Genomic DNA, 25,991 nt, shown 5'->3' with positions numbered 1-25,991 from the left:
GCTTGAGCGGAACGTGCTCAGACAGCGTGGGCGTGCCGCTGCGGTGTCCTAGCTGTAGACTATTTTGTTGAGCCAAAGAGTGCTTAGTCAGACACATAGACTGCGCATCGAAAAAACAAGTTGAATGCCTGTCTAAAACTTTGTGTGATGTGTGTCAGTCTTACATGGACAAGCGGCACCGCTGTAAAGGGCGACGCTGTAAGCAGTGTAAGGGCTTGCTTGTTGGCAACATTGACAATCATTTCTGTTTTATGGACAGCCTTAGAAAGCCCGAAGCCTCAGAAAAGTATATTTTTTATGATTTCGAATGCACGCAGGAGACGGGGTTGCACACTCCCAATTACATTTTTGCTCTGGCCCTAAAGCCAGAAAAATCCTGGGAATTTAAGGGTAGCAAGTGTCTTTCTATGTTCGTTAAGACCTTTATTGGCAAAGAGTTCCGTGACTACACATTCATAGCGCACAATTCCAAAGGTTACGATGCGTACTTTGTCGTGAGACAGCTACTGAAGGAAAAGATGTGCCTAGAGCTGATCACTCAGGGTAGTAAACTAATGTGTGTGAAAGTTAAGGCCCTGGACATTCGTTTTATAGACTCTTTAAACTTCTTGCCCATGAAGCTTAGCAAGCTACTGCAGGCGATGGGGTTTGAAGGGTGCAAAGGGTATTTTCCACATTTTTTTCACACCAAAATTACGTGGGGCCTATGCCTGGTGTGGGACACTATGGTGTAGACAGTATGATGCCCAGGGAAAAAGCAGAGTTTCTCGACTGGTATCGGGACCACAGCTATGAGACGTTTGACTTGCAGAAAGAGCTCGCGTATTACTGTCAACAGGATGTTAACATTTTGAGACAGGCTTGTATTCTATATAGAAAAGAGATTATGAACATGACAGAGATGGGGGATGTAGCAGAGAGAGGCCCTGGTAAATTCACTGAGATAAACCTGTATATCGATCCTTTCCAGTACATCACGCTGGCCTCCATCTGCATGGCGATGTACAGGTTTATGCTTTTGGAGCCTAACACGGTAGCTCTTCTCCCTCCAGACAATTACCACCGGCAGAAAAAGAGATATTCGACCCCATCTATTCAGTGGCTGCTGTATACCTCTTACAAAGAAAATATACAAATACGGCATGCTTTACAGGGTGGGGCACTACAGGTAGGCCCCTACTTTTTAGACGGTTATGCCAATGTTGACGGGGTACGCACGGCCTTTGAGTTTAACGGGTGTTTTTTCCATGGCTGTGTCACCTGTTATTGTGAAAAAGCACAAAACCCTATGACAGGGACAACTTTTGGGTTTCTTTATTACAAGACGCAGCTTAAGACTGACTATCTAAAACGACTTGGTTTTGTAGTGAGGACTCTCTGGGAGCACGAGTGGGAGGTGATGAAAGAAACAGACAGGGAGCTTGCAGGCTTTTTAAACCGAGCCCAGTTACCCCAGCCTCTCAGGCCTAGGGATGCTCTTTTCGGGGGGAGGACAAACGCTATCCGCCTATATTACAAGCCTAACCCCGGGGAAGAAATCCACTATTATGATTTTACCCTTTCGTAAACAAAACCAAAGAATACCCTATTGGACACCCCGATATAGTTTATGACAACTTTGGACCCCTTGCAAATTATTTTGGAATTGCAAAAGTTAAGGTGTACCCCCCGCGAGGCCTCTTTTTCCCATTGTTACCTGTCAGAGTGGGTGGCAAGCTTATGTTCCCGCTATGCCAAACATGTGCGGAAACCGAGCAGCGGGAGACGTGCACCCATACTGATGAGGAGAGAGCTATCCTGGGGACATGGTGCACGGTGGAATTGACTGTGTCCATAGCAAAGGGGTATACAGTGGCTAAAATCTGTGAAATCTGGCATTTCAGTGACAAATCTGACAAACTCTTGTCAGAGTATATCAAATTACACCTCCGTCAGGAACAAGAGGCTTCAGGGTATCCCGGCTGGTGCACAGACGAACAAAAACAAAATAAGTACGTTAACGATTTTTACCAAAAAGAAGGCGTGCGTTTACGCCAACACGAGATCAGGTCGAACCCAGCTAAACGCCAAATTGCTAAACTGTTTTTAAATTCTCTGTGGGGTAAATTCGGCCAAAGAACAAACCTACCCAACACCAGCATCGTAAGAGACCCTGATGAACTCTTTCGGTACCTGTTTTCCCCCAATTACGAGGTTTCATCCTGCGAGTTTATCGACAATGAAACAGCATGCGTGTCTTGGAAGCACGCAAAAGACCGGTACTCTGTCTCTGGCAATACCAATGTTTTCATAGCCTGTTTCACCACCGCTTATGCCCACTTAGAATTATACAGTCTCCTAGATGGGTTGCAAGAGCGGTGCCTATACCATGACACTGACTCAGTGATATTTGTGAAAAGGGAAGGTGACTGGAATCCCCCTCTGGGGGATTATTTAGGGGACCTCACGAGCGAGATCCCGTCAGATCAACACATCACTGAGTTTGTGTCGGCAGGCCCGAAAACCTACGGGTATAAGCTGTCGGGAGGAAAGGCCTGTATGAAAGTCAAAGGAATTACCCTAAACGTAGCAAACTGTGAAAAGATCAACTTTGACAGTTTGAAAGATCTAGTCCTGGACTATTGCACGGGTCTGCAAGAAAACACCTCAAAAAAGATAGAGGTGCAACAGCCCTCGATTGTAAGAAACAAAAATCAGTGGCAAATAGAGACAAAAACCCTTAAAAAACACAAAGGTGTTTATAACAAGAGGGTCCTAGGAGAAGGGTTTAAAACCCGGCCCTTCGGCTTTTGAAAAATGGATACGAGGTGGAAACACCCCTTTTCTGCAATTCTCGCAGGGCCTAGCAACTGTGGGAAAAGTTACTTTATAAAAAACGTATTGGATAATGCCAAACACACACTGTCTGTTATGCCTGAGAATATTTTGTGGTGTTACAGTTGTTGGCAACCTCTGTATAAAGAACTGCTCTGTAAATATCCCTTTACTAATTTTGTGGAGGGTCTGCCTAATGCTTTTGACGATGACCATTTGTTTCCTACTAATAAAGTGAATCTGATTATCGTGGATGATCTGATGAACTCTGCTTGTGAAAGCGATGAAATTGAGAAAGCCTTTACCAAGTACGTGCACCACAGGAAATTGAGCATTATGTATATCGTTCAGAACGTATTTTGTCAGGGGAAAAAGAGCCGTACGATTAACCTAAACACTAAGTACATGGTTCTGTTCAAAAACCCCAGGGATAAACTGCAAATCGCTACGCTTGCTCGGCAAATTTACCTCGGCAAGGCTCAATTCTTTCTAGAAGCTTTTGAGGATGCTACCAAAAGACCTTATGGCTACCTGGTGGTGGATTTAAATGCGTCCACGCCAGAAGCTTATAGACTAAGAACTGGTCTTTTCCCTCCAGACTGGCCGGTGGCTTCTACTTTGAAAAGAACAACCGCCGGGTATAAAAAGAGATGATTTATCGGCAGACCCTTTTTAACAGCTGGGGGTTGCCGACCGAAAACATGTCTAGCTGCGTGAAGAGAAACCTGGCTCTTTTAAAATTACTTAGCAAATCACCCCCGCAGCAAAGGAAGGCTATACTGTGTTTGGCCTCTGACGATTTAGTAGCGGCCATCTCAGAACTAGCACTCAATACCTTAAAAGGAAACGTGCCTTTGACGCAGAATCAAGTGAGCGTGCTGAAAAAGAAACGCACGCTTATAAAAACATTGTCTAATAAAAGGGTCTCGCTTAAAAGAAAGAAGCATCTGGTGAAGCAGTCTGGGGGGTTTATCGGCCCTTTGTTAAGTTTTGCTGTCCCTCTGATAACGGGGCTTTTGAATAACCGATAATGGAGTATGCAGAAAAAATGTACCTGGTGCCCAGTCATCAGCTGGAGCAATTAAGGGCTCCCCCTCCAGTGGAGGAAAATATCAGAACAACTGCAACTCGCTTACTGGATGCTGAAATGAAGTCTGTTCTTCAAAGGACTGACTTAGCCGAATACGAAAAGGCTAAACTCTACAGCGCTGTGCTTCAGAGATACCTAACGTACGTGAGGCAAAGTGATGCAGATAAAAGGAAAATAAGTCTGTTTCTACCAGAACAGAGTGACACCGCCAAACCTCCAGAAACAGAAAACACCTCAGACTCTGTGGTTCAGGAGCTGTTGGATAACGTGAATAAGCGTTATAAGAAAAACGCCTCAGTGTTGCTAAATAAGCTGGGCCAGGATAAAACTATCGCTTCCTGGAATGATAAAGGTGCATTTGTGTACAAAGGCTCGGTGGTGAATGGTTCTAACATGCTTGACTTAGTCAGAGCCGTCACCCAGACGCGTTCTGTCCCTAGCAGACATGTACCTAAAGGATGGGATGTGTTTATCAATGCCATGGCAGAACTAAACGTTCCATCTTCCATCATGGGCAGTGCAGACAACAGAGTTCTTTTGGAACGCCTGAAGGCCTCAGCCACTGACGCTGGGATGGATCGAGAAACACCAACTCCTTTTTTGCCTTCTAAAAAACAAAAATTGGCTAAACTGTCTGACTGGCTCAGTGTGTGAAGTTTGTCATGTTCTAAAAATAATTTTTGAACTTGATCACATTTTGCTTTAAATAAAACACTTCTCTATATATAGAATATCTATTTAATATATATATATATTATGTCTAGGTATTTTTTCTGAATTGTTCATTGTTTTTAAGAAGAAAAATTAAGAAAAACAACCATCAGTTGCCTTTAAACCCCTCACCTGGGGTGCTTTACTGCGTGTCAATTTAATTTTCACATCCACCCCGTTCAACAAAAGTTTTTCTTGAAAAAACAGGTCGCTGTGTAGATGACCCAACAACTCCATTGTCCTGCTCTGGGACGTCAGCCTTGCACACCTCACAAATCCTAGATTCTCACCATCCAGCTGTTTTTTCGTGTTGTCCAGGAGTGTCTTTGTAAAACAGTCAGGCGGAAAATTGCTTACTAGGCGGTCTCCCAATGTAACGTCCAATTGACTGAAAATAGAGGCCACTGGGTAATTCACCAGGCCTACCGCGGCATCCCTGGGGAGTGCAGTCCCATCGCCTTTTACTATCTTGCAACAAAGGTAGAGTAGGATGTTGTTTAAATCCATATAATCTATGCCATTCCCTGCTATAAAAAAGTCGATGGGGGCAGTTTCTGTCACGGCTGACAGAGGCGGCACCTCGATGTAGATGCTTTTCTCAATGCTGGTCTGAGTAGGGGCTATCTGAAACAAGTCTAGTTCAGATTTGGTGCACTCTTCCGACCCGCAGTGAACGAAAGCCATGTTGACTAAAATATATCTCTTTTACCAGGTACAGAGCGTGTCCTCTTTCTCCCTGGCTTCCTCTTGGACTTTTGCTGATGGCCTGTCCTGCGTGTCAAGGCTCTTCTTTTAAAGGGTTTCGGGGGTCCTGTGCGTCGCGGATATGACGCATTTCTCTTTCTCTTCCTCCTTTTAATATACATCAGCCCTGACCCTTCCTGTTTAGCCGGATTCCCCACCTTCTCCAAGACAGCCTGGGAAACGTGGCCTACCACATCTCTGGCTATGTTTTGAGCGGCTGTTTTTATGTGGGGTTTAATAATCTCTAGCCCTCTTCGCAAAAGCGGTACAGCTTTTCGAAAAAGGCTACGGAATATACCGCCCACGCCGGCCCCGTACATCACAGGGGCTCCATGATATCCAGGAAGGGCATATCCAGCCTGGGCTTTGTAATAGTTGCTGTAGACTTTGGAGTCACCGTAATTTTTTACGATCGCCATAATAGTGTTTTGCTTTTTAGAAACCTCGCTCTTTCCGGGAACGCAGGTGCAGCTTCACAATCACCTTGCCAAAGCGAAATGAAACGCATCTGTTTTGATCCGTCTTTATTTCAATGGTGATGGTGTCGATGTGGTGTTGACTGATGGGTACGTAATGAGGCTTATCGTAGGTGATGGTAACAAACTCATTGTTATTTCCTCTGACAGGGACGCAGCGTAACAGGGGGACAGAAAAGTCCCCCACAAACTGGTGTTCTACAATATCCGTGTATAGATACAAGGAGTTGAAACCCCCTGTGATGTCTGCTGAGAAGGGACTCTTCTGGACACTGTGCCCGGGGGCCAAACCCAGAATGTTAGCTAGCTCCCCGAGGGTAGAAAACGTAGCAGTAGCATCGGTGGATTTAAGTCTACATTTTCTACTCACGGGGTCATAATTCATGATAACATCAGGCGGTCCAGAATGACGTGCCACAATGCTATTCATATGTTCCAATAATTCGGGTATAGTTGAGTAATAACCTCGCCGTAGGATATAACTCCATGGTTTATCTCCAAAGGTGATTTGGAAAGGGGTGTCCTCAGTAATGTTGTTCCAGCTGTGTGGATATTGTATTTCCGCTAACCCCACTTCCCAGGCCCCCGGGAGATCCAACGACTTTATTAGCTGTATTGTAAAGGCCGAGCTGGTGTTTTGGGGAAAAACCCCAGAGCTGGCGTTGCTGGGCAGAGTGATGTAGAAGCCCCCGTCCCCCATTTCTCTCCTTGCAGGTGGGATTGTTTTTATTCTCGCTTAAACGTTACAGAGTTGAGAAGCTTCTACCCAACTGTTAAATTTGTTGGGCCACCCCAGCCATTTCACCAATAGCTGCTTTTTTCTTCCTTTCCCTTTCTCTGCTAGAACTTTTTCAATCCTGTAAATCCTGTCTTGTTTGGGGTTCACCTTTTGTAATTCTTCAGGGTAAAACGACCCCGTCACTGTCTCCCCCTCGTAATCTTTTAATCGGTAGACAGGTCTCTCACCCCTGGTTAAGGCTTCATCCACTATGAATATCTCATCGGTAAATGTTTGTTCATAACCTTTTTTAAAGGCACCTTTGGTTTTAGAGAGTCTCACGTGGTCCCCTTTTCTAAAAGGAACAACAGCCTGTTTTATTTTAACATCATCTCCATAAACAGTTTTCCAGACCTTCAGAGAATTTGCGGGGTTCACATCAGCAGGTCTGGTCCGTATAGTTCTGTGAAAGCTCCAGCTGTAACTCTTTATAAACTCAGATAATATGTCAATGTAGCGAAAGGTATTGTGGGCTGTAAAATATCTCCACATCCTAGATTTTAAAGTTCTGTTAAATCGCTCCACAACCCCCGCTTTGACTTCATTGTTAGTAACAAAATGGTGGACACCATGCCGCTTTAACAATCCACTTAAAGGTTTGTTTAAAAATTCTTTTCCCCGATCCGTTTGTAATTTTTGAGGCACGCGACCTTCGCTGAAAATAGCTTTAAAGGCCTTGGCTACCTCCTTGCCCGTCTTGTCCTTTAGGCCTAAGGCCCAGGCATATTTTGATAAAATGTCTATCACTGTTAAAATATACTTAAAACCGCTGTTGCGTTTGGAGAACCGGTGCATATCCACCAAATCTGCTTGCCATTGTGCATCCACGTCTGAGACAATGGTCTTGTCTCTTTTAAAATGTATTCGAGCAGGCTTGTGCAAAGAGTAAGCGTCTTGGTCCGAAAGCCATGATGTTACCTGTCTTCTGTTCAAAGTTTTACTGTGCTTTTTGACTGCTTGAAACAGAGGGTTCACCCCACCAAAGCTGCCAGCTTCCCTGGGGGTGTAATGTATTTTCTCTAACAGAGCAATCTGCGTAGACATGACTGTTATTTGTGTTAATAAAAGATGCTGTAAGTATGGAAGGAACACATTCACACCAACACATTTCATACAAGTTTTATTAAGCATCTGGATTAACACACCCTTTTACAGCCATCTGCAAATGGGCACCATGACACCCCCACCACTATCGCTATTAGGGAGTCCGAGTTAATTCATTCTTGCACGTTTGTTCTCGAGATCCATGTGTCAGATATGAGCAAAAAAAGCGGGCACAAGATAGATTTACTCCCACAGGATTACCGATGTGCAATTTCTCAAAGGTTTCTAGAAAGTCATCGTCGACCTGGCAAGAGATTGTCAAAAAAGAGAATAAGCTACAGCTGCTGGTTTTTAGATTCACAAAACACCCATGATGCCCCCCACCTCGATTTTTTCATTTACCTGTTTGACTTCTTTTCCGTTCACCTTGTCCGACTCCTGGGAGAGATGGGCAGCATCCTCCACAGGGACAGATAACGAGAGGCCGTCTAGCTCGTCAGGCTGCCGTGGGAGGAGTTGGGTTTCGGGATCAGATCCTGGTGTATCCAATAGCAGAGGGGGCAAAGGGCCCCTTTTTGCCTCTCCCTCGTCCTCGGAACTGTTGCTGATGTGGCACTTTCTTCTCATGTGGTGGAAGGCCCTCGTCACCAAAACAAACTCCAAACTTCTGGTGGGGGTGGTGAAAGAGTCCATGTTTCTGCTCAGCGTTTGCACGCTCTCTGAAACACGCGCTCTTGGAACAAGATGGCTTCTTTTGTGTGGCGCTAGAACTTATGGGGAAGTGCTATGCTCTGATTGACAGAGGGTGTCACGGGAAGCTCTTAGAGGGGTCACACGACCAGCTTCCGGTCTGGTCAACGGGTCCCAGAACTGCACCCCCCAAATGGTCAAAGCGATTTGTGGGGCGGTCCTACAGGGAAAAAAACCCTCCTGATTGGTAGAGGGAGGCAGGGTGAGTTCTTAGAGGGGTCACACAACCCACTACTGGGCGGGTCTTCCGGTCCCGGAACTGCCCCCTGATTGGTCAAAGCAGTTCACGAGGCAGTCCTACAGGGAAAAAACCCCTCCTGATTGGTGGAGGGAGGCGGGGCGAGTTCTTAGAGGGGTCACACGACCCACTTCTGGGCGGGTCATCCGGTCCCAGAACTGCCCCCCGATTGGTCAAAGCGGTTCGCGGGGCGGTCCTACGGGGAAAGCCCTTCCTGATTGGTAGAGGGAGGCGGGGCAAGTCCTTAGAGGGGTCACATGACACCCCTTACTTCCGGTCACCTGCCCCTCTTGACCCCGGATGTATTACCCCCAAGGGCGGGACTTCCGGTGACAGGGGACGGGCCTAACGGGGGTCACATGACATCCTTTTTTACTTCCGGTCACCTGTCCCTCTCGACCCGGATGTACTACCCTCCAGGGGCGGGACTGCCGGTGACAAGGGAGAAGGAACTTCCGGGGAGTCGGGGGGGGGGGACTTCCAGGGTCAGGTGGCAGGGCTAATGTTTGATTGATGGTAGGGCCCTTATACTACTCTCCTACCCCATAGCAGAGCTGGCCGCACACCACCAAGGTCTAGCTTCCCACCGAAGTATATGAGGTGCAAGCTGGAAACAAGCTGGCACAGACAGAGCACATTGTCCTCCAGCAATCCCTCTCTTGTTCCCATTCAAGGTAGCAGGAGCTCTTTGATCTATTTGTCTGTGCTTCATTCCCCGAGCACTCATCCAGGTCAGATGTCTCTTAGGACCTGAGTTGCCACCATCTGGACAATGGGACTTGGGTCATTCTGTAGTACCTGGAGAGCTGGAATTACAGAGAATATGACTCACTTTTCATATAGTCACCTATGCCTGCAGTAGCTGGAGATTTAGTACCAGTGAGTACCAAGCTACAGAAGCTCTCTGTACAAACAAAGCTTTAGGTTCCTCCATTGGGATCCTTCCAAGCTCCAAACTGAGATGGAGGAGGGGGGAGAGGGGAGACCCTGACCCTACCAGAAACTCATCCAATTGGAAGGTGCTCCATTGACTCAATAGCTTCTGCTTTTAAGTTATTTTACATCTCCTGACAGAAATAAATCTGATGGTGTGGAGTTTGGGGTAGCAAAAAGTGGCTTCCAGGGAGCCGATGGAGCCCAAAGAGTGGATCACACAGGTTGGGAAGAGGCATTGCCAGGATAGCCAGGAGATGCACTGACTTATATCACACTGGCTGCAGTTTCCTCCAGGTACGTCTACACCGCAAAGTTAATTCAAAATAACAGCTGTTATTTTGAATTAACTTTAATAGCATCTATACATGCAAACCGCTATTTCGATATTAATTCGAAATAGCAGAGCGCTTAATTCAAATTTGGTAAACCCCAGAGCTATTAAAGGGATAGACCCTGGCCCATGCCAGATCCAAGCCTACCAGCCAAGAGCCAGCAGTGGCCACTGGGGCCCCTGAGCCAGTAGCCACAAAACGTGAGCCAGCAAGGCACTGGCAGCCAACCCTCCACTGCTCCTCAGGAGCAGTCTGCCAGCACCCAGGAGCCTGACAGGGGCTGGAGAAGGCGGGTGCCTTCCTGGTCCAGGGTGGAGATCATGGACCTTATTCAGGTTTGGGAGGGATGCCCCAGCATCCATGATCTCCGCACTAGACAGAGGAACACGGCCGTCAATGGCAGGATAGCTGCCAGCCTGGCCACCAAAGGCCACATGCGAACCCAGGAGCAGGTTTGCATGACATTCAAGTTGGTGCGGTGAGACCCCCAACCTTGGGCCCTGATCTTCCCTTCTCCTTTCTTCCCTTTGCTTCTCCCTTCCAACTTCCTCCTCCCAGGTTTCACCCTCCCCTCTCCCACCCACTCTATTCCTCTCTCCCACCTCCTTTTCCCAGTCTCCCCAGAGGTTCACCCTGTTGTTCAATAAACCCAGTTTCTATTTTTGAACATACATGTCTTTTATTTGACATCAGGAAGGGAGGCTAGGGAGGAGTAAGTAGATGGACGTGAGGGAGGAATGGGGCACGAGCCCCCGGTGGGGAGGACCGGGGTGGTTCTGAGGGCTCCTCGGGGTGGACACTCTCCTGCAGGGCCTCCTGGATCCTGACAGCCCCCCAATGGACTCCCCGGACGGTAGCCTGCAGCAAGTGCAGCTGGGCTGATGGCAACAACCCTACGAGACGCACCGGTGTGCCCAGGGGCAGCTCTGGCTCCATGTGGCCGAGTGCTGTGGTGTCCCGAGTGCAGGCACTCAGGGCACTCCAAGACAGGACTGCTTTGTTGTCCCTCATCGGGGTAGACAAGCGAGCGGGGAACCCGGGGTGGGGGTAGGGTCCCGTGAAGCACGGAGCTCAGTTAGCCTGAGGCAGCAGCCCCACACACTATGTCCTAACCTGATGCCCTGCCAGCACTGGTTCCGGCCAGCCTGAACTTCGGTTCAGGGTCCACTCAGTGTGGACGCGCTATTTCAAAATAACAAAATGCTATTTTGAAATAGGTTTTGTGTATAGATGCATAATTCGAATTAGCTTAATTCAAATTAACTATTTCGAATTAAGTTAACTTGAATTAACGCTGTAGTGTAGACGTACCTCTTTCAGAGCAGACTAAAGCTGAATCTGTCCTTTGATGTGTGGCTGATGCACTTCACACCTGTGGTATCAGTTACTGCTTGCTTGTCAGCTAAATTTCTTTATAACTCACTAATGAATAGGATTTCACCTGTATTTGTTACTTACAGGTCAACAGATGTTCCATGTCCAGCCATTTCATATTTTTGGTGTCCGTATGTTCCAGGATGATGCCTAAATAAGCAGTGTAAAATAAACATCAATAAAAAACCTTCTCTTGTTAAGTGCAAGGTGATAACATTGGCCCTTTGGCTTCTATTGTGGGTCTAAGGTGAGCTGTAAGCAAGAAAATACTAGAAAAGTTTAGCGTCCACACTGAAGAGAATAAGAGAAAAAAATTAAGAATGTTTACATAAAACCTCATTTGCTTTAAACAATCTATGTTCCTCTTGCCACTGCTGTCAGTTATTGGAGATATACTAGGATAGTGTATTAATCTAGTGGTGTGAACAAAGGGCTGGGGCCAGGAATAAGTGCGTACTAAGCAAGGATCTCACATGGATAAATTAATTAGGCCACAATGCTTGCCTGGCTTGCATGGGTGTGCTAAGGAAAGGATGGCACAGGGCCAAAGGGGAGGAATCTAGTGCTTCCTGGGCAAGGCAATCAGGAACCTGCAACAGCAGGCACTGTGTGGCGGTGGCCTGCCTACCTCCCAGTGATGAAGCACCAGTAAGGAACAGTGAACAACACTGAGCTTAGGTCTATCGTTTGAGTCCACACTAACTCTGACTACTAAAAATAGAGTGCAGGTAAGATGACAGAAGCAGTCGGAGGAGCTAGCCACCTTGAGAACAGACTTTTGGGTTTGGATGGGATCATCCTTGGAATAGTTAACCCCTCCTGCTACTCCTGCCACAGCTACTCTATTTTTAGCACACTAGTTTGATCGGAGAATAAACATACCCTACGTGACAGTGTGCCAGCCTCTGCTACTAAATGACTGCGCCATCTCAAAGCATTCTATTGCAACTTACAAATTCCTCCTAACACCACACTGGAGAAGTAGGAGAACATTAACATCTCCATTTATGCATGAGAAGTCACAGCACGGAGAGATTAATAGTAGCTCAGTGCTGCACACAGGGACTTTTTCTGTCTACCTCAAAGGGAATACCAAAAGGGACACGGCACACTTTCTCTCACCAGCTAACTTGGCTGCAACTGCCCGGATCTCTTCCCAGCTGCTGCAGAAGTATGTGATGGTAGTTTTGTAAAAGTTCTCCAGTAGCTCAGCCTTCTCTTTGGCCTAGAGAAAATCAGGGACACATGAGCTCTCTCTGGCTAGAAATGCCCTTTGACTGCCAACACATGCCTTTACAAACCACAAGTAAACAGTCTGTGTTCCTCTTGCCACTGCTGTCAGTTATTGGACTCACTCAGACTTTTTTTTTAATTTAAACAAGTAAATAAAAGAAAGGACAGGAGGCTGTGTAGAAGTGGGGAAAGTGGGAATCGATGGCAGATTTACATTCCTCTCACCCTCAGTCCTGTATCCCACTCTAATAGGGTACGTCTACACTACAACGTTAATTCGAACTCACTTAGTTCGAATTACTTAATTCGAACTAAGCTAATTAAAACTAACGGATCTAGACTAAAAAACTAGTTCGAATTAGCGTTTTACTAATTCGAACTAGCATGTCAACATTAAGTGGACCCTGAACCGGGCTTAAGGATTGCCGGAAGCAGTGCCGGCAGGTCATCAGAGGAGGACTTAGAGCGTGGAGATGCTGTCTCAGGCTAGCCGAGGGCTGTGCTTAAAGGGTCCCAACCCCCACCCCGGACAGACAGTTCTCAGGGGTGCCCCGCTTGCAAAGCAGTCTTGGCTTGGAGTGCCCGGAGTACCCACACTGGGCACATCACAGCACTTGGCCATCAGACCGGCTGCACTTGCCGCAGCCTGCCATCTGGGGAGATGGGGCAATTGGGGGGCTGCAGGAGAGCTTCCACCACAAAAGCCCGCAGAGCCAGCCCAGTCCTCCCCATCGGGGGCGCGTACCCCATTCCTCCCTCAACTCCTTCCACTTACCCTTCCTAGCCCCTCTTCTTGATGTACAAAATAAAGGACAATTGTGTTCAAAAATGGAATCTGTCTTTATTGAACAAAACTGGGGGAGACTGGGAAAAGGGGGTGGGAGAGGGGAAGAGAGAGGGTGGCAGAGGGGAGGGCAACTAAAATGATCAGGGGTTGGGAACAGGTCTCATATGAAGAGAGGCTAAAGAGACTGGGACTTTTCAGCTTAGAAAAGAGGAGACGGAGGGGGGACACGATAGAGGTCTCTAAAACCAGGAGTTGGGTGGAGAGGGTGCATACAGAAAAGTTCTTCATTAGTTCCCATAAAGAAGGACTAGAGGACACCAAAGGAAAGGAATGGGTAGCAGGCTTCAAACTAGTAACAGAAAGTTGTTCTTCGCAAAGCACAGAGTCAACCTGTGGAACTCCTTGCTGCTGGAGGCTGTGAAGGCTACAACTAGAACAGAGTTTAAAGGGAAGTGAGATAAAGCCATGGAGGTTGGGTCCATGGAGTGGTATTAGCCAGGGGGTAGGAGTGGTGTCCCTGCCCAAAGTTTGTGGAAGGCTGGAGAGGGATGGCACGAGACAAATGGCTTGGTCACTGTCTTCGGTCCATCCCCTCCAGGGTCCCTAGGGTTGGCCGCTGTCGGCAGACAGGCTACTGGGATAGATGAACCTTTGTTCTGACCCAGGATGGCCATTGTAAGCTCAGTGCTCAGGGTCGGGGGTCTCAGTGGACCCCCTTGATTTTCATGCACACCTGCTCCTGGGTGGCCAGGCTGGCAGCTCTCCTGCCCTAGCCGGCCACCTTCCTGTGCCTAGTGCGGAGATCGTGGATGAGGTCCACGATGTCCGCACTAGCCCAGGAGGGAGCCCGCCTTTTGCGGTCCCGGGCAAGCTCCCAGGACCTGCCAGCCTGGTCCCGGGAAGAGGGGGAGGGCTGGGGGGCATCGGGTGGGTGGCTCGATCCGCACCAGGTGCAGGGTCTGCTGGCTGGGTGCTGGCAGGCTTGCACCTGGCACGGGCACCGTAGCCAGCCCGTGCCCCTTTAAGGGGTCCGGGGCCGGGAGGGGGGCATAGAGTTTCCCTGGTGTTGGCCGGAGTGGCCACCAGGGAAACCTGGGGAGGGCTAGCCTCCCACTAGTTCGCATTAAGGGGCTACACAGCCCTTAATTCGAACTAGTAAATTTGAACTAGGCTTAATCCTCGTGGAATGAGGATTACCTAGTTCGAACTAAGCGCTCCGTTAGTTCGAATTAAATTCAAACTAACGGAGCGCTAGTGTAGCACCTATGAAAGTTAGTTCGAACTAACGTCCGTTAGTTCAAACTAACTTTGTAGCATAGACATACCCATAGATACTTACATTGCCCATCACACATTCCCCCTGCTTCTACACCACAAGCCTATGCTGTCAATAATCTCATATAATTCTGTAGGTCACTCACAAGGTGTCTGCAGATATCCATCTGGAGCTCCTCAGGGTTCAGCTCGGTTCTCCAACTAAGATGCTCATTAAGTATAGTTTGGAGCCTCTTCAGTCCCAAAAATGGGGCACAGAGATGAAATGTAGCTCTGCACTCCTGAAAAAGAGGGTTGCACCATTGAATTGTTCCATAACACGTATTGTGCTCATTCAAATGGAACTCATGTCCTTGACTGCTCATCTACCCCAAGAATAAAAGGGATTCCCCTGAAGTAATAGACAGAAAATATGCCAGCATGACTTTAATAGGGGGAAAGGGATTCTACTTCTGGAGTATTGCATCCAATTCTGGGCACCCCATTACTTAAAAAATGTTGATACATTGGAGAAAGTCCAATGGAGGGCAACAAAGATGATTAGGAGGCTGGAACACATGATTTACAAGGAGAGGCTGAGGGATTTGGGATTATTTAGTCTTCAGAAGAGAAGAGTGAGGGGAGCTTTGATAGAAGGCTTTAACTACCTGAAGGGGGATTTCAAAGAGGATGGAGAGAGGCTGTTCTCAGTGGTACTAGATGACTGAATGAGGAGCAATGGTCTCAAGTTACAGTGGGGGAGGTCTAGGTTGGAGATTCGGAAAAACTATTTTCCTAGGAAGGTGGTGAAGCACTGGAATGGGTTACCTAGGGAGGCAAAGGAACCTCTAAATCTAGAGTTTTCAAATCCTAGCTTGACAAAGCCCTGGCTGGGATTGTTTAGTTGAGGCTGGTCCTGTTTTGGGCAGGAGGTTGGACTCAGTGACCTCCTGAGGTCTCCTCCAAACCTATGGTTCTATGATTTTATAATACTGAAAACTGGAGATAGCAGCAATGTTTTTTCAGAACAGATGTAGCTATGAAAGCTGCTTCACTAGGCATAGCTGTGGTCTTTCCTCTGTTGTGGGGAGGCAGGAACGTGGGGTGCAGAGATAGGCAGGAATGAACTCTTGGGATCAGACCCATGACCTATCCTGAACTCCAGTGAGACAACCCTGGCTGCTAAGGACCAGCCTGTCTGGGATTGACTCAAAAGGAGGGCAATGAACTGAGGGAAGAATTTAGGTCTCCACTGCGGGAAGGAATAGCAGAGCTCCCCTGGCATCAGGAGGAAGATTCTTTTTGCTTAGTAATTAAGTCACTGTCATTCTTACCATTGAAACCTCAGGGCTTGGATCTTGCAGGTGCAGCAGAAGCGTGACCCAGCTCTGTCTAACCTGCTTGGCAAAATAGTCCTTCCATTTTCTCTTTGCAGAGCCGGCCAGGATACCAAACAGGACAAAGGCCAATGCACGAAGAGTGTTGTCCTCCTATAGCCAAGAAAGCCACACAGGTTGGTAACGAAGAAATAACCACATCATGTATCTAGCACAGCTGTCTCTTCTACATTAGGGTAGAGTGATTCCAACTACAGAAGTTTAAAAGAACTGGAATTAATCAAGTTTGGGCCAAATGTGTTGATTCATCAAAATACTTTGAAGACAGTTCAATTTTGACAACATTCTTCCAGAAGCCAAGTAGGGGTACTTGGTCAGCTTCTTGGTGACCCATCTAGCAGGCTAACTGGGATCTTGGGCTTCCTGGCCCTCACCTTCAGAACAGCCTGTCTGGCAGGCTGACAAGGAGCCAGGAAATGTGCACCCTGGCACCTCTAATTCCCAGTGTTTCCAGGTTCCCTGTCTCCAGCATAGTCTGCCAGTAGACTGCCCTCAGGCAAGGCTCCCAGTAGAGCTGGGTTGAGAATAGTATTACGGTTTCACAAAGAGTTTTGAAATTTGGGCTGGGGGGTGTGTCCCCCAAATAGGAACAAAACCAAAATTTGAAATCTCAAACTTCTCTGCAAAATGGAATAATTTCAACCATCTGACATAAAAATCGTATGGAGCAGGCCCAAAACAGTCTATTACACCCTGTATGCCCATTTTCCTTGTATGCAGCTACCTAATCTAGTATTCATACTTCCTTTGCCATTCTCATTGGAAATAAAGATGAACAGAAGGGTGAGACTGAAGGAGCAGGGATGGCATCCTCATTTTCTTAATTCTCTGCTCCTCCATAAAACACATCTCTTCCCTAAGGCCTAAAATCACTTCATTCTGACATGAACAATGCCCAGTGAGGACACATCATGCATTGTAAATGGAGCCTCATCAATGTCAGCTGAACTGGGGTTGAAGGCTTCTGTTCACGTACATTATCGAAGTACTTCCGGATCTGTGTGGTGAGGTCTCTGAAGGAAGAACCTATGTCCTTCCCTTTCAGCTCGTTCAGAACGTTGGCCAGTGCCTTCAGGCTTTCGGCAGTGACTTCAGAACTGAAAGTGTCTTCTAAAGTCCTGATCAGTGCCTCCAGAAGAAACTTCTTGTACTTTTTCACCTGTTCAGACGTATGACATTAAAAAACACTTTCCACTAACCACATTTCTAATATGTTTTTTTAGCAATTATGAAGCAGTGGGAATTTCATCTGCCCCCCTAGTGACCTATAGCTATATTTTACATCAGGTACTAGCTACAATAAGCCAAACTCTGTGCCATATTACACCTATGTAATCCTATTAGATTTCTAATTACTTAGATTTGAAGGCCAAAAGGGACCATTGTGATCATTCAGTCTGACCTCCTTCACAACACAGAACCTCCCCAAAATAATGTCTGTTTGACTAGAGCACCTCTTTTAGAAAAACAGCCCATCTTGTTTTTAAAGTTGCTACTGATAGAGACCCCACCACAACCCTTGGTAAATGGTTCCAATGATTAAAATTACCATTAAAATGTATGCCTTACTAGCAGTCTGAATTAGTTTAGCTTCATTCCCCCCCCCCCCCCCCATTGAATCTAAAGGCACATTTTCTAGCCCTTTGAAAATTCTTGTGACTCTTCTCCAATTTATCAACATCCTTCTTGAATTGCAGGCATGATCCTGACATAGTATTCTAGCAGTTCTCACACCAGTGCCATAAGCAGAGGTAAAATAACTTCTTTATTCTTATTCAGAATCCCTCTGTCTATGCCTCCGAGGATCACCTCAGCTCTTTTGGTCACAGCTTTGTACTGGGTGCTTACGTTCAGCTGATTATCTATCATGATTTGAGTTTTTTAGTGTCTCTGTTTCCTGGAATAGAATCTCTCATCGTGGAAATAAAGCCTACACTCTTCATTCCTAGGAGTATACATTTACATATGATCATATTAAGTACATATTGTTTCCTTATGCCCAGCTTACCAAGAGAACAAACCTGCTGTGTATTGACTGCAAAGAGGTTACAGGGGTATGAGAGAGCAGACATTGGCCTAGTGCATTGTGCATGGCCTCTGTAAATCCTGAGCAATTGTTTCCTTTAGTTTCTCTAGTTATGCTGCATTGTATTCAGTATTCTATCTTACCTTCTCAGGTGCCCCATAGACTAAATTGCCTAGGCCTCTTACAGCCATTTGACGGACAATGCTGTTATTGTCCCGTGACCTTTCTTCTAAGCTATGTAAGATAGACTTAAGGATCTTCTTCTCCCTGAGTATGGGATCAGTCATTAGCTGAAATAAAATCAACATGTCCATTAGCTCTAATATGTTCATTAAGATAGCGAATATAATTTGAGGAGACACGTAATACACTGTAATTTATTATTCTATATGAATGAGTACTGTGTTAAAAACATGGATTTTTCCTTTTAGGCACTATAATGGGTGATTGCTCATCCCTTGAAAGCCTCTCAGTGACTGCATTTGATACCACAATCCTTTTCTCGCCCAGGTGCATCCTGCCAGTCGATCTTAGTGAGTCTTCCATGGCTCAGCCCTCTGGCCAAGTCCCAAAGTCCAAACAAATGCCTTTTAGGTCCTGTTGCCCTCACTAGGGTCTTCAGCCCCAACTCTGGACCCTTTATAGTCTGTTCTTTGTTCAACCTCTCCATAAGCCTTGTCCCCTTCATCGGGTTTATGCCACTGGGGAACCTGAGCCTGCCCACTACTCTTGGTTCCAACCTAGAAATGGCAGCGAGTCATTGCTTCATTTCAGTTTATTGCTACTTTTTCCTTGGGTTCTTCCTATGGGGCCACTTTCAGTTTCTCCCTCTAATTATATGTTTAAGGCTCGTAAGGACTCTCTCTCTGCAAATTCAGCTTCAGAAAATGCTGCCTGAAATAAACCCCTGTGAATTGGTTTGGCCAGAGAATAGCATCTTTTCTTGGCCCTCCACTTCCTGAAAGGAACTGACCTAATAAAGCCCTGTAGCTCCATATATCTGAGCCAGCTGGGCTCTGATTGGCAGCTTTCATGAGGCCTCTTGAAAACCCACGTTTGTGACTCCTTTCCTAGGTGGGGTGTAGAAAGATTTTGGGGCACAAACAGATTCCTAGAACCACCAGATGAGCCTCTAAAATAGCGACTTAGCGTAAATGTGAAATATGACACAGACGTTATAGCAAGGCTGTGGAGAGGGAGGATGCTCCAGTAGTTAGCAGCCTAGGACTTAGGAGGTTCCAGTTCAATTTCCTGCACCCTCAAAGACTTCCTAGATGATGTTGGGCAAGTCACTTGGGCCTTCTGTGCATCAGTTTCCTGTTTGCAAAATGGGACTAATAGTGTTTCCCTGCCTCACAGGGGTATTGTAGGGATACATACTTTTAAAGAGTTTTGAGGCACTCAGATACTACATTATCATTTTGAAGTACTCAGATAATACAAGTTTCTAAAAGGATGTTTTAAGGAAGATGGAGAAAAATTGTTCTCCTTGGCCTCTAAGGATAGGATAAGAAGCAATGAGCTTAAATTACATCAAGGGAAGTTTAGGTTGGACAGCAGGAAAAACGTCCTGCCTGTCAGGGTGGTTAAACCCTGCAATAAATTGCCTCAGGAGATTGTGGAATCTGCATCACTAGAAATATTTAAGAGCAGGTTAGACAAACACCTGTCAGGGATGATCTAGACTGTGCTTGGTCCTGCCGTGATGGCTGGGGATTGGACTCGAAGACCTCTCAAGATCCCTTCCAGTTCGAATGTTCTATGAATCTATTATTCTAGATTAATGAGAATCTAAGATAGATGTTAATGTATTTGTATGTTGCTTATTTTATAGTATTAGGACACTAGATTCATTTAGAAGATTTGCTGAGCTAGACCAAAATCAGGAGCTGTTGGTCAGTATTAGCCCTAGGAATTGTCAGAAAAGGTCTAGTAATTCAAATTCTATGGCTACATCTACATTGGCATGATTTTGCGCAAAAGCAGCTGCCAGTCTACACTGGCGGGGAGTTCTTGCACAAGAACACTGACATTCTAATGTCTAAAATCAGTGCTTCTTGCGCAAAAACTATGATGCTCCCGCTCAGGAAAAAGCCCTCCTGTGCAACTGTTCTTGCGCAAGAGGCCAGTGTAGACAGGCCACATTAATTTCTTGTGCAAGAAAGCCCAATGGCTAAAATGGCCATCGGAGCTTTCTTGCGCAAGAGAGCGTCTACACTGGCACGGATGATTTTGCAGAAAAGCGCCTCTTAGCACAACAGCACATGCCAGTCTAGACGCTCTCTTGCGCAAATATTCTAACGCGAAAACTCTTGCGTTAAAAGTATGGGTATGTCTACACTACAAAGTTAATTCGAACTAACAGCCATTAGTTCGAATTAACTTTAATAGCGGCTATACATACAAACTGCTAGTTCGAATTTAAATCGAACTAGCGGAGCGCTTAATTCGAACTAGGTAAACCTCATTCTACGAGGAGTAACGCCTCGTTCGAATTAAGTAGTTCAAATTAAGGGCTGTGTAGCCACTTAATTCGAACTAGTTGGAGGCTAACCCTAATCAGGTTGCCCTGATGGCCACTCTGGGCCAAACCAGGGAAACTTTTCTGCCCCTCTCCCAGCCCCAGAGCCCTTAAAGGGGCATGGTCTGGCTACAGTGCCTGTGCCAGTGGCAAGCCTGCCAGCACCCAGCCAGCAGACCCTGCACCTGGCATGGCATGAGCCAGCCACCCGCTGCCACCCAGCCCTCCGCCTCTCCCCAAGACCAGGCTGGCGGCTCCTAGGAGCCTGCCCAGGGCCACAAGAGGCAGGCGCCCGCCTGGTCTAGTGCAGAGATCGTGGACATTATCGAGGTTTGGGGGGAGGCCTCCAGCGTCCACGACCTCCACACTAGGCACAGGAATGCAGCCGTCTAGGGCAGGATAGCTGCCAGCCTGGCCACCAAAGGCCACATCCAAACCCAGGAGCAGGTTTGCATGAAAATCAAGTTGTTCCAGTGAGACCCCCGACCCTGAGCCCTGCGCTTAGTACATAAGAACATAAGAATGGCCGTACTGGGTCAGACCAAAGGTCCATCTAGTCCAGTAGCCTGTCTGCCAACAGCGGCCAACACCAGGTACCCCGGAGGGGATGGACCGAAGACAATGACCAAGCAATTTGTCTCGTGCCATCCATCTTCAGCCTTCCACAAACAGAGGCCAGGGACACCATTCCTACCCCCTGGCTAATAGCACTCCACGGACCCAACCTCCATGAATTTATCTAACTTCTCTTTAAACTCTGTTATAGTTCTAGGCTTCAAAGCCTCCTGTGGCAAGGAGTTCCACAGGTTGACTATAAGAAGAACTTTGTGTGAAGAAGAACTTTCTTTTATTAGTTTTAAACCTGATGTCCATTCATTTCATTTGGTGACCTCTAGTCCTTATATTATGGGAACTAATGAAGAACTTTTCTTTATGCACCCTCTCCACACCACTCATGATTTTATAGACCTCTATCATATCCCCCCTCAGTCTCCTCTTTTCTAAGCTGAAAAGTCCCAGTCTCTTTAGCCTCTCTTCATATGGGACCTGTTCCAAACCCCTAATCATTGTACTTGCCCTTTTCTGAACCCTTTCTAAGGCCATATCTTTTTTGAGGTGAGAAGACCACATCTGTAGACAGTTCTGAAGATATGGCGTACCATAGTTTTATACTTCCCCTCCTCCTTCTTCCCCTGGCTTCCCCCTTCCAGCTCCCTCCTCCCAGGTTTCTACCTCCCCTCTCCCACCCTCTTTCTTCCCCTCTCCCACCTCCTTTTCCCAGTCCCCCAGAGGTTAATCCCCCCCGCCCCCAGTTTTGTTAAATAAAGAGAGTTTCTTTTTTTGAACACGTGTCCTTTATTTTTTACATCAGGAAGAGGGGGCTTGGGAAGGGTAAGTGGAAGGAGGTGAGGGAGGAATGGGGCACGAGCCCCCGATGGGGAGGACTGGGGTGGCTCTGCGGGCTCCTCGGGGTGGAAGCTTTCCTGTAGGGCCTCCTGGATCCTGATAGCCCCCTGATTGACCTCCCCCGGATGGCAGCCTGCGGCAAGTGCAGCCGGGCTGATGGTCGAGTGCTGAAATGTGCCGAGTGTGGGCATTCAGGGCACTCCAAGACAGGACTGCTTTGATGTCCCCATCGAGTTAGACATGCAAGCGGGGAATCCTGAGAACTGTCTGTCCGGGATGGGGGTCAGGTCTTTTTAAGCACAGCCCTCGGCTAGCCTGAGGAAGCAGCTCCACACCTTAAGTCCTAACCTGATGCCCTGACGGCACTGGTTCTGGCCAGCCTTAACTTCGGTTCAGGGTCCACTCAATGTGGACATGCTATTTCGAATTAGCAAAATGCTAATTTGAATTAGTTTTTAGGTCTAAATGCACTCATTCGAATTAGCTTATTTCAAATTAACTAATTTGAATTAAGTTAATTCGAATTAGTGCTGTAGTGTAGACATACCCTATTTGCGCAAAATCTTGCCAATGTAGACGTAGCCTATCTATATCTTGCTCACTCTCTCTTAACCAGCAACTAGAATAGGCAGCTAGGCTAGGCTAGTTTAGGCCCCAAAAATAACAAAGAGAAAATGATTAAGAAAGGTGTAATGAAGTTCCTTATGAGATTTCCTTATAAAGGACACATTCTACTATCTAAAATGAATTCCTGTGAACTGAACTGTACAATTCCCCAGAGAAAGGTAAACAACAGATAACAGCCTAATGGTGGAACTGCTCATACCTGAGCAAAGAAAGCTGTGCTGGTGACTCGCTGGTTTTCTGATGGGGAATTTACCCAGGGAAGGAGGCTCTGTATGATCTCCACTGTTATTACTCCAGATCTTTGCAGAACCCTGGAAGACAAAAGGAACCACTTATGGGGCAGACTGTGCACTTCAAAAGCTTAGCTGCTATGACCATACAACTCTAAAACCTACGCATGGAAGCTCTGTGTTTCTCACCCAGGGCACCCCGCACAAAGCTATACCTGAAAGTTCCCTGTCAGTCACTCTATTTGTTGCCGATCCCTGAGGATGAAGTGCTGTCTCCTAGATCTCTTACCTCACCAGCAAACACACCCCCTCGTGGTGAGTCTGCGGATTTTCAAGAAGCATCCAAGTTTTCTGCATCCAGAGAGTTCTTATCAGTTTCTCATTCGTAGCCTTGAGAAGCACAGCCTCTAATGCTTCAATAGAAAGCCTGGGGGAAAAGAGGCACAGAACTGTAGTAACCAATAGAAAGGCACAGCCTAAGCAGTCAGGAAACCCCAGTTACTTGTCAGGTCTGTTGTTCATTGACAGTTCATCCATTGACAGTATCCTGAGGACCACTCTTTTTGGAAGGACTTAATTCCAGGAGGTATTTCAGTCTCATACATCTCATATTACTAGTGTTGCTATGGACAACATTTTGCAGTCACTTTCTCCTATCTGCAAGGTGTATGGGCACTAGCACAGTACAGTAATATGGAAAAAATACACAACCAGACCCCAAAAGCTGGGACACAGAGAGATTAGTGATCACTAATGGTTATTTTGGGGCCCTATGTCCAGCGAGATGTGACAGGGTGCTGAGAGCTTGCACTTGGGGTCAGCACTCTGGTAACTACTAGTACTAATTAGCTTCCCCAGAGAAAGCCTAATTGGATAGAAATGTACCTGATTGCCTGGCTAGAGTGGGGCTATAGAATCAACAAACCTATTATCCCATTAATAAGGAATCTGCCTAAAGGGACACCCACAGGAGTGTTTGAGGGAAACAGAGAGCAAAAGAGACAAAATGCTAGAGGCATCTAGATAGACTTATGTGTAGTGCTGGGGAGGAGCCGGTGGTCGTGGTACATGTAGGTCTCAATGACATAGGGAAGGGTAGGAGAGATGTCCTGGAGGCCAAATTTAGGTTGCTAGGAAAGAGACTGAAATCCAGGACCTCTATGGTGGCATTCTTGGAAATGCTTCCAGTTCCACGCGCAGGACCAGGTAGGCAGGCAAAGCTTCAGAGTCTCAATGTGTGGATGAGACAATGGTGTAGGGAAGAGGGGTTTGGATTTATCAAGAACTGGGGACACTTTTGGGAGAGGGGGAGCCTATACAGGAAGGATGGGCTCCACCTAAACCAGGGTGGAACCAGACTACTGGCACTAAACATTTAAAAGGCTGTAGAGCAGTTTTTAAACTAAGAGATGGGGGAAAGCCGATTGGTGGGGAGATGCAGGGAGACTTCTCTTAGAGGAGAATCCGTTGATAGAGATTCTCTAAGCTGTAGTCAGAAAGAGAGGACAAAGAGACTGAGGCCTGAGGAGGCCTAGATAGTAGTGTTTGTGTTGCCAGAGCTTGGTGGTTTCAGGGAACTGACCTATAGCAAGCACAAACAAGACTTTCTCATATTAAAAGCAGGTGATGGTAAGGTGCCTCATAACCCTGAGAACTCCTGGGGAGTGTCACACAAATGTACTGGGATTCTCTTTGTTTTGCTCCCTTTCTTCTAATTACCTGCAAGGGTTGCCCTCACATAGTTGTTGTCCTTTTCTAAATAACCTCCTTCGGCTGCTCATCCTGGGCAAAGGCATCTTCTGTCCTAGGGTTTGGCTGATCTGCTGCAGAAGAACAGTGAACAACTCCGGGAACAGCTCCTGCACAGTTTTGCTCAACTGCAATGCTGACACCACTTCAAAGATGGCACATGTTGCCTGAAAGGAGAGCATGGTAAAAGAAGAGGTCTCTTCCTAACACTATCACACTCTCTCCCCTTCTGATACCTGCTGGACTAAATTCCCACTCCTGTCACTAACTTGATGAATGACCGAGAGCAATTCACTCCATGTGTGCCTTAGCGTCCCATATCTGTAAAAATGTGTACGACCTATCAAGGCATGTTATGAGTTGCACAAAACATTTGCAAAGCACTGTAAGAAATCTTATTCAAAGACTTTCTAATTGCCAGATATTATTAAGTGAATCAGCCACATACTCTAAATCTGCCATCTGTTGTGCCACAGAAAGCACAGCTGGAATCCAGGAAACAGTACTTCAGAAAAGAAGTGCCCATATGACAATATTATACCACTCATCTAGCTTTCCATCAGCATGTGTGTCACAAGGCAGAGAAATACATGTCTGTCGTCTAACTTACTGTGAGAGGTTCAGCAGCTGCTAAATGCAGGTCAGTTTCTGTCTCTGAGGTCGTGCTTCCTTCTTGGCTTGTTGGAGTCTTTATTCTTTCTATTAGGACCTTCAGGACTTGAGGGGCGAGCAAGGGATCTGTCCCCAGAGATCTCCACAGCTCAGTGGTGTCACTGCAATTTAACATAAGTTATATGTGACCCCTGGAGACTTTTGTGGCTCTGACTATATGCATCATATTCAAGTAAAGAACAAATTTTCTCCTTGACTATGATCAGGGCTCACCAACCGCGCTGTCCGGCGATCTGCGCGTGCACAGATCGCCCAAACCTGGCTCTTCCAGGTTACAATCTACACGCCATGGGTGAGTAGATTGTATTATTTGTCAAGCCCTGCCTATGATGAGCAAGTTCAGAGTGCTGTCCTCCTTATATGGTCCTCATGTTTTACATATTGAGTTTCTAGTTACAGAACTAAGTTAAATTACATTTCAGGTTACATTTCTACAGTGCATGACTATTTGGGGATCCTGGAGGTATCCTGAAATAGCTACCCCACATTTACACAAGCAGCCCGTTATTTTGAAATATTTTTCAAAATAATGGGCACACTATTTTGCCATCCCAATAAACTTTGTTGCATGAGGGATAAGGGATGGCTTGAAATAGCACATTATTTCGACATTTGGTGCTGTGTAGAAGCGCCACATTTCAAAATAGGCTATGCAAAATATGATACGCAATTTGCAGAGTGCATATTGTGCATCTTATTTCAAGTTTAGGGTGCTGTATAGACACAACCCTAGTCTTACTGCACCATAACCATTAATGCTAGACTTCAGAAGGAAAGGACACAGAGCTCTAATCACAGTTC

At 46.6% G+C, this 25,991-nt stretch overlaps 1 protein-coding gene across 1 annotated transcript in view; it reads right to left on the bottom strand.

Moving 5' to 3' along the window:
- Positions 1-8,907: 8,907 nt before the first annotated feature.
- LOC142825327 (maestro heat-like repeat-containing protein family member 2B) overlaps positions 8,908-25,991 on the bottom strand; it is a 44,589-nt gene continuing 27,505 nt past the window's right edge. Inside the window, exons 17-27 of the mRNA XM_075917283.1 lie at positions 25,129-25,291; positions 24,489-24,685; positions 23,059-23,196; positions 22,739-22,850; positions 18,128-18,274; positions 16,935-17,117; positions 15,896-16,051; positions 14,729-14,863; positions 12,410-12,512; positions 11,372-11,437; positions 8,908-9,451 (exon numbers count right to left, since the gene is read on the bottom strand). Coding sequence (XP_075773398.1) covers positions 9,378-9,451; positions 11,372-11,437; positions 12,410-12,512; positions 14,729-14,863; positions 15,896-16,051; positions 16,935-17,117; positions 18,128-18,274; positions 22,739-22,850; positions 23,059-23,196; positions 24,489-24,685; positions 25,129-25,291 — 1,474 coding nt within the window. The 3' untranslated portion in view covers positions 8,908-9,377. The remainder of the gene's footprint in view (positions 9,452-11,371; positions 11,438-12,409; positions 12,513-14,728; positions 14,864-15,895; positions 16,052-16,934; positions 17,118-18,127; positions 18,275-22,738; positions 22,851-23,058; positions 23,197-24,488; positions 24,686-25,128; positions 25,292-25,991) is intronic.

Source organism: Pelodiscus sinensis, unplaced genomic scaffold (assembly GCF_049634645.1).
Source record: "Pelodiscus sinensis isolate JC-2024 unplaced genomic scaffold, ASM4963464v1 ctg49, whole genome shotgun sequence".
Lineage (NCBI taxonomy): Eukaryota > Metazoa > Chordata > Testudines > Trionychidae > Pelodiscus > Pelodiscus sinensis.
This window is presented reverse-complemented; position numbering and strand designations above follow the sequence as displayed.